The sequence below is a fragment of the Pleurodeles waltl genome, chromosome 8 (genome assembly GCF_031143425.1).
Source record: "Pleurodeles waltl isolate 20211129_DDA chromosome 8, aPleWal1.hap1.20221129, whole genome shotgun sequence".
In the NCBI taxonomy this organism is placed as follows: Eukaryota; Metazoa; Chordata; class Amphibia; order Caudata; family Salamandridae; genus Pleurodeles; species Pleurodeles waltl.
Genome location: NC_090447.1, coordinates 1,178,737,040 through 1,178,756,083, shown reverse-complemented (window position 1 = coordinate 1,178,756,083; position 19,044 = coordinate 1,178,737,040). Strand labels below are relative to the sequence as shown.

The 19,044-nt window shown below is 45.2% G+C and overlaps 1 protein-coding gene across 1 annotated transcript in view; it reads left to right on the top strand.

Annotated features, from left to right (window-relative positions):
• Window positions 1–19,044, top strand: part of CCDC122 (coiled-coil domain containing 122) — a 103,356-nt gene that overhangs the window by 48,089 nt on the left and 36,223 nt on the right. Inside the window, exon 2 of the mRNA XM_069203186.1 lies at window positions 3,714–3,830. Within this exon, the coding sequence (XP_069059287.1) occupies window positions 3,714–3,830 (117 nt within the window). The remainder of the gene's footprint in view (window positions 1–3,713; window positions 3,831–19,044) is intronic.

Sequence of the window (19,044 nt, the reverse complement as noted above, 5' to 3'; positions counted from 1 at the left end):
AATGTTAAACAAAAATCATCATGCGCTACTAATATTAGTGTTTCAATAGTGACCACATTAGATAAGATCACATTAGTGACCACCATGTCAAAGACTACCAGCAGTGATCACCTCAGTGCATCAGGAGGTTTGCCAGCAGTAATATAAAAAATACTTTGTCAACTTGGAATGCCTATACGTATGCAATACATGCCAGCCACTGCTGCAGTGCCCCAGGCACAAAGATAATCATATTAGTAATAAGTCTCCGCACATAATTTATCACTCAAAAATCACCTTTAAATATATTTTGGAAATTCAGCCACTTTTCTCTAAACATCAGCTTATGTGTTCTGAAAATACACACACTTTCTTCTTGTAATACCCAACTTTGCAATGAATATGTTAATGTAATCAAGCAAAACGCTACCAATTTAGAAAGCTGGGGTGGACCCAGGAGAGCTACTGAGAGGTAGCTAGAGAGCTACTAGTAGCTCACGAGCTACTCGTTGGTGAAGCCTGCTTTACATACGTTGTTAGCAGAGAAAGATGGAGTCTGTAAGATGTTGAAAGTGCATTATTTATCATTCAAAAATCACCTTTAAATATATTTTGGAAATTCAGCCATTTTTTCTCTAAACATCACCTTATGTGTTCTGAAAATGCACACACTTTCTTCTTGTAACACCCAATTTTGTAATGAATATGTTAACTTAATCAAGCAAAACACTGCAATTTAGAAAGCTGGGATGGACACAGGAGAGCTGCTGACAGGTAGCTGGAGAGCTACTAGTTGGAGAAGCTGGTTTTAGATACGTTGTCAGGAGAGAAAGATGGAGTGTGTAATATGTTGAAATGTTGAAAGTGCAGCATTCCTGTGCGTGAATACCTGACAAGAGCAAAGAGAGAGAGGGGTATGCAAAGAGCATCTCTGAGTTGAAACCTGAATTAGAGGATTTAGAAGCAACAAGTATTTTAGGAACTTTAGGAAAAGGGGTCTCTACTATAAGTAGCTGGTTTGTAAACATTTGTAGTGGAATTTAAAGGTACTATATTGAGGCCTGTTTTGATTATTGGCATTTGGTTAATTTGTTTGCTTTGTGTAAGAGATTTTGATGTTTGGAAGCAAGAAAGAAAAGAGAAGAAAGAAAGGGGCAAAAGAGGAGGAAATAGAAATGGAAGAGAAAAAGTGTAAGGCTTACATACAGAGGAAGGAGTTGCAAAACTCTAAGTGTAAGATGAGGGAATCAGCAAAGTAATAAAGTGTTCCTTGGAGATTCGTTTGTGTTTGACAGGGGATTGGGGAAGCACAATTTTAGATTTGCATAGTAACCCATTTATTAGCAAAGAGTGATCATACAATTTGTAGTTGGTGAGTGCATTTAGCCATTATGGGCAGCACCTGAGTTAACATGCTTTTTAAAATGATAGCCGCATTTCTGTTGCCATTTTGAATGTCGTCTTTTGCATGTTTAAGGCTGGAAGGCCTGCACATTTAAATCTCTGTTGTTTTTCATTTGTGTGTTTGTCCATTGGAGATACTGGGCATGATTCACAAAGGGCCTCCACACTCATGGCAGAGGCCTCGCAGTCGTGGGGAAGCCTCCACACTCTGCGTGTAATCTCCACAGTGAGAATGCTCATTGCAGAGATTCTGCCTCAAGTGAGGAGACTACCCCACAACTGCAGGACCACTGTTCCGGAAGCCCTTTGTGAATCAGACCCACTGTGTTTTTCCAGATACATTTCAGTAGCTAGTGAATACTTTAATATTATATATGAGACGACGATAGTGAGGTTCTCATCTAAATAAGAAGATGCCAGGGTAGGAGAGCAACTCGTGGGAAGAGCTGACTGTACTCAACAGTCTATTCAGTGTAACAATTCAAGGACATAGCCATGTATGGACCATTGTGTTGTGCTGAGAAAGAAGGGAGTTTGCCTGTTCCCGGAGGCTTGAGTAATATGATTGGCTTCCCGTAGTGAGAACAAGCCAAATTTTGTAAACCAGTACCTTCTGGAATAATAATAGTGTGTGTTCCTTAGACTAGAGAGGAAATGCTTGCTGACTTTGAACTGAGGAGACCCTTCTCACTTCTGCTGATTTCCAGAGCCCCAGTGCAAAGGTTTTATGCTTAAACATTCTTATTCTCTCATTTAGAGACCTTTATTTGGTTTTCTGAAACTGACATTTGCCTAACCAATAGCCCTTTTCTGATGTATACCTATTTAACCTAGACTAGGGATTTTCTTTTTGGAACAGACTTTTGGATATGTTGTATTCTATATTTAATTCCTGTTAACGTTCTATTTTTCCTTCTTTTGAAATGTGGACTTTTGGAGCTTTTAAACTTGTAACAATGATGCTTAAATCTGAATCCTTAATGGATGACCTTCTGTTAACTACATTTGTTAATAAAACATTTTAACTCATTACAGTTCTCCTTGTCGTTTCGTGTGGAGCCCCAGTTGGTTTAATGTTTACGGAAATTTATCTAAATTCTAGTTCTTAGATATCTCTTCATACCTACTAACAGAGGTCTATAAGCAGGTGGCTGGGTTTGAATGATTACTCCTGTAGAAAGAGACTGTCTTAAGCATCATTGCTAAAATGTTTCCAGATCTAGTCTGCTTCCTGGACAAATTTGAAACTGAAGACGCTGCGGTTAAAGTATACACCATAAAGAACATTGCTGAAGGTAATTAACTTGTTCTTTAAGCCCTTACAGATTGCCCATAAAGACCATTGTGGGCTGGGCTATATGTTTTTTTGGAAACGCCTATTGCTTCTTACCATCCAGGCAAATATCTTTGATCATCCCTCTCCCTCTGGCTGCTCGGATTTAGAGAGCCAAAACAAGGGGTTTCCCTTGGGAAAATCTGGATTTGTTTTATGTGTGTGCCTGAGAACCACCCAGATGACCTCAGACATTGAGAACCCTAAAACATCTAATTTTCTTTAAGCTGATGCTGTTTTTTACACATCCAGCTGTTGCCAGCACCAAGAGAGCAGTGGCAAATGAGCACTTCGCAAAGAGTTATCCAATTACATACAAATTTAGTTGCTCAGTATATAAAATATCTTCCAGTGTAACCTCAGTCTAAGGCGAAAAGCTCATTGTATAGTGAGTTGTTTATGTTGTTTTGGAATCATGGAGATGTCCTAATGGTTTGCAGATGTCTTCACAAGAGCCTGCCTGTCTTGCAAATGATGTACCGCTTTCGCTGAGTCTTTAATGAATTTATCCCATTGGCTTAATGTTTTATTGCCTTGAACAATATATATTGACAGTACATGCAGCTTGCATAATCTCATCACAACCGTCGTGTAAAAGTTGCCCTTCCCATTTCATTTTGTGCTCCTATTCTTTTGGAGTTTATAATATTGAATAAAGTTTTAATGTGCTTTCTTTTTAATTATTATTCTACATTTAAAAAATGTAGAATTTATGATAAAAAGCCTGAGGTGTTCCTAAAAATACAAGAAAGTAAAATGTTTGTAAGTATCCATATCCATCCAAAACAGCTGTTGTTTTGGATGGATATGACACAGCAATAGTGATTTACCATACACATATTTTCATTGTATCATGCATTATTTGCACTTTCCCAGCCCAGTTCATATCACTTTTACAGCTTGTGCTACAAGGAATAAAATCAGTTGCATGTTCATTTTGACCGACTTTCTTGAAGTGAAGCCAAGAGAAAGCACTGTTTATGATTCCCTTCACCAGGCAGAAATTGAAACTATAAAGGAGGAAATAACAGGAGTTAGGCAAGCGATCGATGATCACCTTGTTTTGCTTGAAGAAGAGAAAAAAGTGCACGCAAGGCTTACAAAGGAGATTGAGGTGAGTTACCACAGTTAGCACTTCTCGAACACACACCACATAATGTTTCTTTCTCTTTAGGTCTGACAGTGCATTTGCTTTTATGGTTCACTAGTGCTGAAAGGAACAATGTTCCAGTTTGCAGACTTTCGCGGATTTTTTGTTTTTAGGTTTCAACTATATAATTTCTTAACAAATGTATGTATGCATGTTTGTATGTATCTATGTATTTATGTATCTGGTGTTTGCATGCTGCAGACCTAGTGAAAAGGCAACAGAGACGTTTCACTGAATTTCGTAATTTTTATGATTATATATTGTTTTGTGAATTTTTTGTGAGGGTTCAGTGCTTACTATAATGATACATATGATTGTGATTCTATTTTAACGTTTCACGGATGGAGGTGATCATTAACATTTTAATGATGTTATGGGTCCATGAATCGTTTATGGAGTCTTCGAACCAAAGGTGATCGTGAAATCACAAAAGTCCTTTACAACAGTGTAGCTGTCGGGAATATGCACCTAATATATCTATCAAGAATTACGTCGAAATTCAGACACCGTGTTTGCACAATGTTGCCCTGTGAATCTGATGTTTTTCTTGAGTTGCGTCGGATGTACTAAGTCTAGCACAGTGCCCAAAGGACAGTCGCTAGGACTCGCAGACCCCTTGATGCAGTAACGCCAACGAGCTAAGGGCCAGATGTAGCAAAGGTTTTCACCCATTCTGTGTCTATGGGAAAAAGTGTTCATACATATGGCCCTAACTTTCTCACGGGGAATCCTGGCGAATGGCTGTCAATGCAGGAATGGATTTCTGCGGAGAGTGAAGACCTCCACCCCTGCATTCACAAAATTCTGTGATTACATTCCCTGTTCCTTGAAGAGGAATTTACCTCTGTGTGAAGGGACATTGAGGGGAGAACATGCATTGGTTACATAAACTGATACCTGCACGCCTCAGTGATTGCAGTTGACATTTATGTTGCATGAGTAGTGCCTTATGAACAGCTTCTGCTTTGCAAACGGATCCAACCCCCTATCAGGCGTCGAAAGTCTGTCAAGGGTTTCGACTGTAGAAGTGGTCACAAACTGTTAATACATATCATTGCGAGTCGCAAGGAAAGTGAAACACCCTCCTCTTATCACCTCTTCCTTACAATTTGCAAGAACTTGCATTGTGGACACTATGACTCTCAAAGCCAGACACAAATCGCAGTGTCTTTTTTTATTAATTATTTGCAGGTGTGATTACATTGCATATATCAACATCTCAATCCTGTTATCACATACATCTTCTGTAAATCAGTTTAATGTACTGCAGTACTTTCAAATACTCTTGTCTCAAACATATTTCGACCAGTATATCTATAAGAAGAATCTTATATCTTGATCCCACCTTCTCCCCCCAGACCTATTCATTCTCCGAATTACTCATCTTCCCCATATACCCTGATACCTCCGCAGTGCTCCGACCCGTTGAGCATACCGTTTTTCTTTTACCCGTGTTGCCTCCATCTTTGCCTCCCATGCCGCACAAGTAGGGGGCACTGGGGATTTCCATGCCTGGAGAATCAAGGATTTAGCTATCAAGCTACCCACAAATATAGTTTGTCTAGAGGATGTAGGCAAGTCTGAGTTTGGCGCAATGCCCCATAATGCCACTAATGGGCTAGGGGCTAGCTCGAATGATATCATGGCGCTGATCCTTTGAAAGATCTTCTCCCAGTAACCCACCAAGTGCATACAGGAAAAGCACATATGAAGCCAATCCCCCTGGGTCTTTTGGCAGCGCGGGCACAGTCCTGATGCCTCTGGGTGCATTTCCTTTATTCTAGCAGGGGTGTAACGAAGCAACCATTTGGAGTAAAGAGTGATTCTTTTAAAATTCGCCCCTCTACGTGCTTTTTGTGACACCTTGTTGTGTTTTCGCCATTGTTGTATCCCTATTTTACACCCAGTAAGGTTCTGTACTGTGACCAAAAGTTGGGAGATTGCCTGGATTGCATAACGCAATCTTATGAAAATAATTTCGCCGCCCAAGGCAGATATGAATCCGGTCTCGTTAGGCCAGAGTAACCAGAGATGGTGAAGCGCGCAGATGGCCCTGATAAGCCTGTATGCAAAGCATAACCGTGCCTGCTCGCGTCGGTAAATTGATTCCTTCATTCTCAATACCCCATCAGCCTTGACAAAGTCTAGGAGACGAAACACGTGTCGGCTGTTTTGCTGTATATAAGATGGTTTGGAATTTTTCTGCACTCATGATGACTCGTTGGTTACTGGATTGGTGCCTTTGATACTGACTCTACGCCTTCTTGAACCAATAAACTCTTTTTGCACCCGCTTCATTGTTGCAGACCAATGCTTATCATTGACCACTTGGAATTTGGACACAGGACTTCTTTTGGTGTGCCCTGGTATTGCATATTTATTTGTCCTTACTGATTGCCTCCGCAGTCAGTAACTATGAACATTTGTGGTAGACAGGTGTTTCCACCGGTCGGCACCCACCCCATACCAGATAGCTGTTATCTTCCAGGACTTTTCTCAAGAACTTTGTCATTACATATGGTTTGATGTGCGGGCAACCCGGGCATTTTTCCACCATTCTGTCTTTTTTCTACGTTAAGCTTCGCACAAGTAGACGTAGAAGTGACACTGTCTGCCTGAGGAAAACATTTGCATCAACATGTGAGTGAACGCTTCGAAGAAGTGTCAAGAGAAATGCCCATCTGCTCTAGCTAGCTGGTGCTGTGGAACTGCCTATATGTTTTAATCCCTCAAACACCCTTGTCGCCAAGCTGGACTTTATATATAATGCAGACCATCCTTTCCCCTTCCCTCCGCCTGCAGTCATCAGGGACTCACAAAACTTTATAGAGCAGACGCAACTGCTGCAGTCTGCATGTGAGATGAACTGAAATCATAATCGATAACAGGAAACATAAAAATGGACCTGCAGCATAAATTCCTAACATAATTTGCGTGTCTGTCTCTAACATCTTCTACATCACACTATGAGGAGCTGTACCCCAAGACATGGCACGAGCACCTCGCTGATCCCTCATGCACAACAACAAAAAGTTTCCCAGATAGGGTGACATAAAGATACAACACTGACAACTACACACTCCTCTATGCTGTGTTCTTTGGCACCCCACAATGGGGATTAAGTCACTATATAAATGGCTGCTGTACAACACAATCCAATAGAAATGGCAGATTAATACATGGCATTTCAAAATAAACAATGTTCTCCACTTAGGTAAGGGATTTTAATGCACAAACCAGTGTTGTTTGAATTGTGTACATATATTTTTTGGAGTGTTTTCATCACAGCCCTCTCACAGCTCCTCATCCCACTGGCATAGCACGATGCAGCTGGATGAAGGATCTCAAATTGCAGAACTCACAGCTCACCATCAATCAATCAATCAACTGTTTTAAAGTGCACCACTCACCCATAGGGTCTCAAGGCATTGAGGTGTGTGTCCTCAGAGATCAGTTGAAGAGCCAGGTCGTGAGGTCCTTCCTGAACTGAGGCAGCAATTGTGATTGTCTGAGATGAAGGGGTAAGGTGTTCCAACCCTTTGCTGCCAAGTATGTGAAAGATCTTCCTCTAGCTCAGGGCTTCTTTATGCCAGGTACTTTGGTGAGTAACTGCTGAGACGAACGGAGAGGTCTGGAAGGGGAGTACCAGGTGATGCAGTGGTTAGGGTAGTTGGGTCCGCTGTTGTGGAGGGCTCTGTAGGTGTGCACGAGGAGTTTGAAATTGATTCTCTTCTCAACAGTGAGCCAGTGGAGGTTTTTCAGGTGTTCAGTGATGTGCTCTCGACGGGGAATGTTTAGGGCGAGTCTGGCAGTGGCATTCTGAATTTGTTGAAGCTTGTTGAGGTTCTTCTTGGCGACTCCGGCATAGAGGGCACTGCTGTAGTCAAGTCTGCTCGTGATTAGTGCACGTGTCACGGTTTTTTGGCAGTCGGTTGGTATCAATCTGAAGATCTTTCGTAGGAGTCGGAGGGTGTGGATGCAGGTAGAGGCGACGGAGTTGACCTATCTGGTCATGGTGAGCATTGAGGCGAGGATGATGCCGAGATTATGTGCGTGGTCTGTGAGGGTGGGGGCCCTGCCGGGTGTTGAGGGGCACCAGGAGTTGTCCCAGGCTAAGGAGAAAGGTCCCATGATGAGGATCTCGCTTTTGAGGGAGTTCAGCCTAAGGCAGCTCTCCCTCATCCAGGTGGCGACTGCTTCCATCCCGTCCCTAAAATTCTTCTTGGCTGTTGAGGACTTCTCGTTCAAGGAGATGATCAGCTGGGTGTCATCTGCATAGGAGACGACGTGCATACCATAGTTCCTGATGATAGGGGCGACCAGGGTCATGTAGAAGTTGAACAGCGTAGCACTCAACGATGATCCTTAGGGTACTCCACAGCTGATGTCTGTAGGTTGTGACAGATGTGACGGGAGTCTGACTTTCTGTGTTCTGCCTGTTAGGAAGGAGTGTATCCATCAAAGGGCCTTGCCGCGTATGCCAGCTGTGTGGAGTCTAGTGCATAGGGTGCGGTAGGAAACTATATCAAAAGCGGCTGAATGATCAAGTAGGATGAGGGCTGCTACATGTCCGTGTTCAAGGAGGGAGCGGATGCCGTCTGTGGTGGCGAGAAGGGCGGTTTCGGTGCTGTGGTCAGTTCTGAATCCTGATTGGGAGACGTCCAGGTTGTTGTTGTCCTCGATGTGTTGGCATAGTTGAGTGTTGATTGCTTTCTTGGCGACCTTAGCTGGGAAGGGCAGCAGAGAGATGGGGCAGTAGTTCGTGAGATCTGTTGGGTCGGCTGTGGGTTTTTTCAGAAGTGGTCAGATCTCAGTGTGCTTCCAGTCTTCTGGGTAGGTTGCTGACTCTAGGGAGCAGTTGATGGTCTTGCAGAGTTCGGGCGCCATCGAGGTGCTGGCCTTGTTGAAGATGTAGTGGGGGAAGGGGTTGGTAGGGGCTCCGGAGCGGATGCTGCTCATGATTGAGCGGGTCTCGTCCGTCTTGAGGGGGTCCAGGTTTGGAGGGTCCTGGCAGGAGTGCTGTTGAAGAGTTCAGCGAGTCTTGGGGTCCGAAGCTGTCATAGATGTCTTTAATCTTCTGATGGAAGTTGGTGGCAAGTCTGTTGCAGAGATTCTGAGATGGGGGGATGTCGGTGGTCTCAGCTTCTGGTTTGGCGAATTCTTTGATGAGTTTAAGAGTGGGGATGGCTGTGTCCGGTCTGGATGGCGTGTTAGTCCATGTCTCGGTGAGAAAACTTATGTCCAGGCGGGTGGTGTCTATCAGGTCCCAAATCTCCACGACGTGTTTGTGCAGGGAGCGGACATTGAGGAGGATGCACTTGAGGTGGTTTGGAGGTGATTCTGGCACTGGGAGGTCTGGTGTTTGGTGTGCGGAGAGAGTGACGTGGCAGTTGCGGCAGGAGAAAGGTCCGTGGGTGTCCTTGGGGGAAGTAGGGTGGCAGGTGCTCCGACGTCCAGGGTTCAGTGCGTGGAGGGTCCCGGCGTCAATACGGTGCCTGTGGGTAGAGGCGGGCCTCGAACCTCGAACACAGAGCCGGCAGGCTCTTTGAAGAGACTGCAGCAGAAGCAGCAGCAGCAGTGGCCACAAGACCGCAGAGGAGGAGATGTGTGGAAAAATAAGGTGTTGAGTTGAATTTTCCAGCGCAGCACAGACAATGCGTTGTTTCTTTCCACACAGCAAGGGGTTTGCATCATTTTTCAGCAAGCAGCCTTGGGTCCTCACTGCGATGCGGGGATATTTTGATGCCCAGGGACGATATGTTGAAAATCCATGACGTGCTGGAAGAGGGCACAGGTTCTGCGTCGATCTGGTAGGCGGTGCGTCGAATTTTCCATCGCAAGGTAGACGCTGTGTCAAATTTCCAGTCGTGAAGTTGGGGCTGCGTTGTTCCAGTCAGCTGTGCGGAGATTTCTTGTTCACAATGCAGGCTTTGCATCGATTTCTGCAGGTGGTTCATCGATTTTCGACGCACAAGGAGTTTCTTGAAAAGATGAAGTCTTTGTTGGCCCTCAGACTTAAGAAACAGGAGGCAAGGTCAATCCAAGCCCTGGAAGTTCATTTCTGGGGAAGGCAGAGTCCTTCCAGCAAAGTCAGAGGCCAGCAGGGCAACAGCAGGGCAGCAGTTCTTCTCAGCAAAGCAGTCCAGATGAGCACTTTGGGCAGTCAGGCAGCTCCTCTGACAGGGTGCAGGTGTAGGTCAAGAAGTATCTGATTTGGTGGGGTCAGAGGCCCAGTTTATATACCCAGAAATGCCTTTGGAGTGGGGCAGACTTCAAAGAGTGGTTTTGAAGAGCACAATTTCCCCTTTCAGCTCAGTCCTGTCTGCCAGGGTCCCAGTGGGGAGGAGGGGGGGATGGGCGGTTTATCAGTCCATTGTGTGAGGGCAGGCCACTGGCTTTCGAAATGTAAGTGGCAGGCCCTCCACCCTTCCAGCCCAGGAAGACCCATTAAATATCCAGGTGAATGCAGCAGATGTGACTGAGTGTCCTATTTGTGTGGCTGTCTGGGTGAAATGCACAAGGGAGCTGTGAACCAGCATAGACCAGACGTTGATTGGAGACCAGCTTTAAGGCACATATAGTTTTAAGTGCAGAGAAATACTCACTTTCTAAAAGTGGCATTTCTAAAATAGTAATAATAAATCCAACCCCACCAATAAGCAGGGTATTCTACTAAAATTCTGGCCATACTAAATATGACCTGGTTACCCCTTTCAGGTAAGAATCTACCACTCAAAAAGTCTATGAGTGCAGTCCTAATGCTAGTCTATGAAAGGAGCAGGCCTCACAGTAGTGGAAAACAAATTTAGGAGTTTTTCACTACCAGGACATATCAAACACATATGTACATGTCCTACCGTTTACCTACATAGCACCCTGCCCTAAGGGTTACGTAGGGCCTGAGTTATATGTAGAAAAAGGGAGGTTTAAGGCTTGGCAGATATTTTTAAATGCCAAGTCGAAGTGGCAGTGAAACTGCACACACAGGCCTTGCAATGGCAGACCTGAGACATGGTTAAGGGGCTACTTATGTGGGTGGTACAATCAGTGCTGCAGGCCTACTAGAAGCATTTAATTTACAGGCCGTGGGCACATGTGGTTCACTGTGCTAGGGACTTATAAGTAAATCAAACATGCCAGTTGGGAATGAACCAATGCTACCATGTTTAAGGGAGAGAGCATATGCACCTTAGCACTGGATAGCAGTGGTAAATATTGCAGAGTCCTAAATCCAGCAAAAACAGTGTCAGAAAAGTGGATGGAGGCAGGCAAAAAAGTTGGGGGATGACCTCCCTAAGGCTGTCAGGTCTAACAACACTTTTGTACATGTTGTTTTGCAACTCACAATTTGCGATTCCCAAAACCCGAATCTCAAATTGTGATTCGCAAAACAAAATTCATATGTCTTGCCATAGGTCTTGATTTAGTGGCTAGTATGAAAATGAGTAAGTCCTCTGAATTCATATTAAAGTGTGAGTGTTTTACATAATGAGACTGATGCTCAATATACTGGGTGTTTGCTTATAGGAATTGAATGTAACAATGTAATGAAAAAGGACTATAGTTTAATTCAAAATTGGCATTCTGTAGTCAGTGTCAAAGGAAGTAAAAGTATCCCTCATGTATATGAACACATTCCTGCATTTAATGAGAACTGGACAGGCTGTTTATGTTTTTCTTTTTCTGCATATTTAGATTTATGTGGGCAAAGTTGCTCCACCTAGCTGTTAGAGTAATTTCTATTTTTTCAGTTCAATTCTTTATTCATGATTTGGAACTCAAAAGAGCTCCAAACGATCAAAACAATACAGTACAAACATAACATAACCTTGCATCTTAAAATTCATAAATACAGTCTTAGGAACAAACTAAAAAGACAGGATGCAGCAGGCCCAACGCGAACGCATCAATCCCTATGGGTACCCAGTGAATCACAATATATGAGATGGTAGCTATTTAGACTCTGTGGTGTGCAACTCCACCAAGGCCCCTGCAGCAAAGAAGAGCCTAAGGGGCAAAAGAGAACCCCAACAATACAGAACATTAAGGGGGTGCACCACTTCAAAACATCCAATAAGACGCAGTGAGTAGAAAAAGTCCAATACTGTTAAGTAAATAATGGTGCAAAACTTCTGTTAGTTTCTTCCCGAAGACTTTAATTGGTGTAAGGAACTTGTTACGACATAAGGTTCATGAAAAAGAAGCAGCCAACGCGTTTCGCCCTATACAGATGGGCTTCTTCAGGGCAAGGTAGTATTCCAATTGAAACGAAAATATTATTCACGATGTGCACGTGCACAAAGGCATATGGAAATCCTGAAAAGAGTATAGCAATAGGTTGCTGCGCGGTGATCCAAATATTATAAAGGGCCGGTGACCAAAAGTAAAGACGGGCCCGGCCGTATGCCACCCGTCCCGCTAGTTGTGTAAGTACTCTGCGTCCGAGTAAGAGGATTACCAATCCTATAAGAAAAGTGTCTACTATAAGAAGCCTTAGGTCCGGATGCCACCTGTAAAAGTTATCCATCTGGTGATTGAGGTGGGTGGCGAAATGGTCCACTTTGCAAGTATACCAATAGCTAATCATGCTGCAAAAGACCCCCGTTTTTAGCTTTCAGTCACTGGAGTCCTCCACATGTCTGGTGTGCCAGTCTGTTACTACTTTAAGGAACAAGGCAGATGGTATACACTTGCTGCAATCTTTCTGTCCTGACAGGAATGCCAGAAACCCTGGGCGAGTGCTGTCCTGCCAGCATTATGGACTTTGTGCCCCCCAACGGTTGATCTCCCTAACTACCGACATGTTGTCCATTTGAATGAGGACACAGTAAGATGCCTTGACTTACGTTAGCCACTTCCCCACAAAGGATCCGGCAAGGAGTCCCAGATAGTTGATTTGGAGCTTGAGGCACTGTCAGATATACATCCTTCAGATCTAGCCTGACCAACCAGTCATTCAGAAGGAGGATATCCCAAGGGTGGTAAATGCCATCCATTTTGAATTGCCCATAGATCAACCAGTTATTGAGCAGGTTGATCTCAGGTCGGTATTGTTTCTTCTTCTTTTTCACAATAAAAATATTGCTCAGAAGCCCCATGAGATGAAGATGAGACTAGACTATTGCCTCTTTGGACTCCAACTCTACAACCTATGAGTCTACCAAAGTTGCTTGTTCCTTAGAAAAGGTGAGTGTAAAAACAGCCTCCATTCCAGTTTTTGGGAAACTTGTAGAACTCTGTGGAACCCTGAGATGGTCTGATGTACCCATGAGCCTCTTGTGATACACTTCAATGCTGTGAGGCAGTTTGCTAACCTTCCTTTCCTCCCAAATTTAGAAGGGAAGAAGGAAGGTTCTTCCTGAGGTTTTGGCAGCTCCTTTGAAGGAGCCCCAGGAGCCTCAACACCAGCCTTCTTTGAATGGAAATGCAGGAATGTCGTTGCATTTCAAAAAGTCTCCCTAAGGTGTTCTAAATCACAGAATCATCCTTCTTGCTCCTTGTCTTACCCCCTACTGGGCTTCTCCAGACTCCCAGTCCCTCTGGGGATCAGGGGACCCAGCGTGACTGACAGGGGCGTCCCTCACAGGGAGGAAGTCTGAGTGGGTTACTGCTAAGAGTAGCATTTGCCTTTCTTTGGGTTCGAGGACCTCTGAAACTGCTCTCTTTATGAGGGAATCAATCATGTCAGGCAGTCAGGCAGTCAGGCAAAATGCACTTATATATAGAAACAAAGACCACCTTCTGACACAGAGAGAAAGCCCTCGCCGTCTCTATGTAAAACTCGGTGGGTGGACATGCATGAGATGGTTAACAAGGAGAAGCTTAACATGTGCCCCCTTGCGGCGCTGAGGACCGCCCCGCACTCAGTTTTGTTTGTGGAGTCGTAGCTCAGTTATGAACGCGGCAGCAATATTAAGGCAATAGCACCTGAGAAAAGTGTACAAGGCTTATGCCTTTACGAAATGCACATCTGTCACTGCCAAGCAGGAAGAAAAGAGAAGATCATTTAAGGAATTTTATGGTGTGCACAAGCATGATGGGAAGACTGTTTTTGACATAAGTCATATTTCCAAAATCCAACACAAACGTCTGGGAGACCATTCTAAAAATTTTAGGAGCATTTCATTAACAAGGAATGGTAAAGCCAACATGGTTCGCCTATGCAAGATATATTGGCTTTGTTAAATGTTTTTTAGGCATGTTGCACAGCAGCAACAGTGTTACTGTACAGCATAGCTTAAAGTAAAGAAAATAGCGCTATGACACGCTCAAGGGTGGCTCGGCGCTTGCACTTCCGTGCAAATTAAAATGAGGTTAAGTGTCTGTGGAAGCTGCTTGTGGCAGTTTCTGCTGCTGTAGTGTACACACCAAAAAATGTAGCTACAGGCCCCTCCCCATCTGCAAGACCAACATTTATTTGCACACAGGGCAACGAAAGGCGAAACATGTAAAAAACATGCATGTGGCCTTAGGAAGGAGGAAGAGCCATAGCCGGGGCCAGCCTCCATTTCATAATCCACTGCAGGAAATGAGCATGGTGCAGGAGACAGCTCCATTTTTACCACTGTTTCTTCAGTCCACACCCACCATTTCTTCACATCACCGCCCGAGAAGAAGCCCCCTGCTCGCTGAGTCTGATGTTTCATCCTTTTTTAAATATCTCAAGTGCACAGACAAAATAAAAATCTGAAATAGCAGATATGATGGTTCCATCCCCTGTGCAGGCCAGAGATGTAAAGGTAACACAAAATACTAATGTTTTTAATACGAAACGCTATTTGAGGGCAGTGCTGGCCTCGGAGCCCTCCTGACTGGGGTGTAAGAGGCATGGCTGGCATGTACTGTCCATCACCCCACGTCTCCGTGATGGCTGGAGGCAGGGCGAGAAGGATGCCTTCGAAGGACAGAGCAGGTTGGAGGAGGTGTGCCCATCCCTCAAAACCCAGTTTATAAAAGGGTGTCTGGAAGCCTCTACATTGTCCCAGATAACAGGGGGGTGAACAACCCAATGAGGAACACATAGATTATGGTTCGGGGAGGCACTATAGGAAGAGAATGCGTTCCAAGAATGGAGGGGCGTTCAGATCTGTCTCACCCTGGACTTCGGACCCCACTACACGGTAGTCCAACCACAGGTAGGTGCAGTGGCCCATGGGGGCGTTTCTGAGACAAATTGGGAGGTAGTAAAGGAGAATGCTTTATAAGAACCGAGGGGTGGGGCATTAAGATCCGCCTTATCCTGGAACCATGGTAATTTCAGAACATAACAAGGATCCAGGAGGCTGGCCATCTCTGTAGTGTGTAAAACTTGGAACACTGTGCAGGGGGTCCAGGCAACCACACTTTGGTTTCCAGAGTTCAAAATGAGACCACCTAATTCCCCATTTTTTATTGGAGCTGGTAGAGCAGTTAGGCTAATCCAGGAGATGTGCTAAGCATTTGTTGTACACACAAATCCAGTCATGCACCACACACACTCAATGAATAACTCGAGACCAGAATTTATAAAAATACTTCAGACTTTTATATATATTTTAAGATCAAGATCTTTAAGATACTTTAAGTACATTTTGAGATATGACTTTTCAAAGTTTTAATAAAGTTAGTCTTTCTGTGAGTAATTACGCACCATGGGAATCAACAGGTAGTCACTTTAAAAAATGCATTAAAAATTGTACAGCTGGGTTACCAGTCTCTTCTTTTGCAGGAAGGTCGAAGCAGTCGGTGGGCACACCGTGCTAGCTGGAAAGCCTCGGGTGCATCCCGGTTCCGGCGGGAGCAGAGCTGGAATGTCTCTTGGCACAGGCACAAGGCCTCTTGGAGGGGCCACCTGGAAAAGGTGATAGTTTGCAGATTTAAAGTTGGTGCCTTGGGGGTCCTCTTCGGCTGTTGAGGTTGTAAGGGGTTAGGGACCTGGGGCACACAGCAGATTCTGCGATACAGGGCTCAGGGCGGCCGGTTGCAGGGCAGTTGGAGGTCTTGGATGCTGTGCGCAATGGAACCCTTTGGAGCTAGAAGTAAGTCTTCTTCCGGGGGCCTTGCAGGACGACAAGAGCACTCTGGTGGGAGGTCCTGGGTGTCACTGAAGTCCCGAAACAGGGGTTTCCTCCTGGTACAGTTGAAGCTCTGGGTGAGCTATTTTTAGTGGTGTCCGACATACACTGACCAGTATCTGGGGTATTGCCACAATTCGGCCACACGAGGGTGCTGGCCACCAAAGTTGCCCCACCTGCAGGTCTCATCCGGGCTGTCATTGGTGTCTCTTCGAGTCTGGATGTGACTTCCGGTTGTGGAGATATTGTCCAGTCTGTGAAGTGACCCTCACCGGTTTTCTGGTTCCTTGTAGGTTTCTTTGGTTTCTTGAGTGGTGCCTCCACTCAAGAGGGAGATTTAGGCTATTTTCAAAGCCTGGAGGTCCTCTGGGTCTTTTGAGATCAGTCCCGTGGTCAGCTCCTCCACAGCGGTGCTTGTTGGGACTCTGATACAGCAAGCAGGGGTCTTGGAGCCTCATCTGGTGCAACAAGTACTCTCTTCTCGGGCTGTCGAGTTCTTTGGTGCTGTCTTCTTTTCTTGCTGGAATACTGCATTTAGTGGGCATTTTAGGGGGAAACTGGTAGTGTCCAATAAGACACACCCTTGGATGGCTACACCCACTACAGTGACCACTTCCTGCGGGAAGGGTCACTTCCCTAAACCTCACTGGATATTTTCCTGCCATCCAACATGGAGGAAAATGAAATGGAGGGTCCACTTCGCTTGTAAGCCCCTAGGTGTGGTGCATGCTCAGTGAGACCCTGTGACGGGCCGCTGCCGTCAAGCCCGTCCGGGGAGGCCACTGGTGCTGACTCTGCTGCCTCCAACCTGGAACAGGAACGGGCACTCGCCAATCCCTTAGCGCTTTGGGGGAGAAGACGGCAGAAAAGAGCTACCCGCGACGCCAGAGACGTCGAAAAAGAAGAGTAACCAGTGGACGGAGTCGACAACGCGAAAGACCCGGAAGAAACTGAGACATAGGAAGAAACGCTGCGACTGGAGCCGGCGGTGGAGGAGGATTCCCTCGGACGCCGGGAACCAGAAGACCGTACCTGCGTGGAGAGCCCCAACTCAACAGCGGACTGGGAGGCGTTTTGCGACTTTTCCAGCCACGCTTCTGGAGAAGCGTGGCCAAGCCAGGTGCGTCAGTCTTAAAGACGGTGGTAAAATACAGGTGGTGGAATGGGGAAGCCGGTGGAAAAACGAGAAGGGAAAGGTGGGAAGCAAAGGGAAAAGACAAGAAAGGACAAGAGGGGAGGGGACGAGAACCACCCACGAACCTAGGAAAGAATGATTAGAGGAAAGGGACAGTAAGAGGAGTACTCAACACTTAAAGAGAAGCAAACAAGAAAATGGCTGAAAGAAAGAAAGACGGCTGGCATAGACAAGAGTGAGAAGACAATAACAGACCCAAAAGACAAGAGAAGAAGAATAAACTTCGAAAAACAAAAGACAAAGGGATAAAGAAACAGACAGGGAAAGTTCGAAGAGTGAGAGATACAGACAGATAGGTCTACCAACTAGAGGAAAAGGAACAGAGACGAGAGAGAACAGAACACAGAGGAAAGAAGTACCTGAAAACACTCCGAAGGTTGAGATAGAGGAAAGGGAAAAGAGTGAGACAGAGAGAGGGAAAGACATTTAGAGACAAGAAAAGCAACTTACCCATACCTTGTCTTGTCTTTCTTCACATGCGCCTCCTGGAGCCCTGTAAGAAGGAGAGAGAAGGAAATAGCATTGAAGACCAGCTGTTGAAAGAAGAAATTGAACCAATAGAGGCTATATCGCATGTTCACAACGTCATATAATCAAGAAAACAATAAAAGACTTCTGAAAAGCTATTCATTGTTCGCGTGTCATCACTGACGCACCCGGTCACAAGTGGTGTCAGAATTGGGATCTCGGGAAGTGTGAAAACCCAACGCCGTGGAGGAAAAACCCACTCTTGCAGACATGATCGCGCAGTTGGCTGAAGGGCAGCGCCACTTACAACTGGTCTGGGAACAACAGCTCAAGGAAGCCAAAGAAGAACGAGAGGCACTACAAACAGCCTTAAAAAGCCAGGCCACCATCATGGCTAACAATCAATTGGTACATGAAACCGCGTTAGGAAAGTTAACCGATACCATTGCATACACGAAGGTGCACCCTAATGTTCCGAGCAGTGTCCTTCAGAAGTATCAGGACAACGAGGATCCTGACTCGTTTTTCACTAACTTTGAGCGAGTAGCCAGTACTGCTAATTGGCCTGAGGAAAAATGGGGACAATATATAGCACCATTGCTAACAGGACAATTGCAAGCTGCTTATCAGGCTGTAAACCCCGGAGGGGTTACACCTTACACTGAAATAAAGAAGGCCATCCTAGAACGCGTCGGGTTGGATAAGGAAAGCTACAGGTCCAAGTTTCGGCAAACCAAGTGGATACACCAGGAGAATCCACATACACTATATTACCGTGTACACCATGCAGGGGGTAAATGGTTACACCCCACAGAGACTGCGAGAGAAGAGATGTTTGATGCCATTATTCTTGATCAATATTTGGAAGCCCTCCCTCTCAGTACACGGAACTGGGTCCGACAACATCTGGGATTAACCAACCAGACAGCAGTAGAACTTGCTTGTGCATACCACAGAGCCCCTGATTTCCGTAGCATCCCCACTAAAACGCCTACCGCCACTAACCCTTGTTCAGGACATGGGAAGCCGGGACAGTCATGACCCACGCTGCTTCACGGTTCCGACTGGGTCACACCTATACTTTCCCCCGCTCAAGCCATCCCGTAACCGGACCTCAATTTTTCCACTGTTCTGAATGGGGACACATTGCCTGCAACTGTCCATTAAAAAAAGAGACAGAAGAACCCATGGAGATAGGGATGATGAGAGGCCGAGTGTTATGGTCAGGACATAAGAAAACAAAGTATACCCTTAGGGTTTGTATTAATGGCATGGAAAGAAAAGATCTGTTAGACTCGGGGTGTAGCCAAAGTGTTGTTAGACAGGATTTAGTGAGACCTGAACAAAGGGCTCCCCATTCCCAATTCCTGATCACATGTGTACATGGAGACCAATGACTATATCCAGTGGCAACCGTGATGCTCAACTGGAGAGGGATAGAAGAAGCCATCATGGTTGGAAT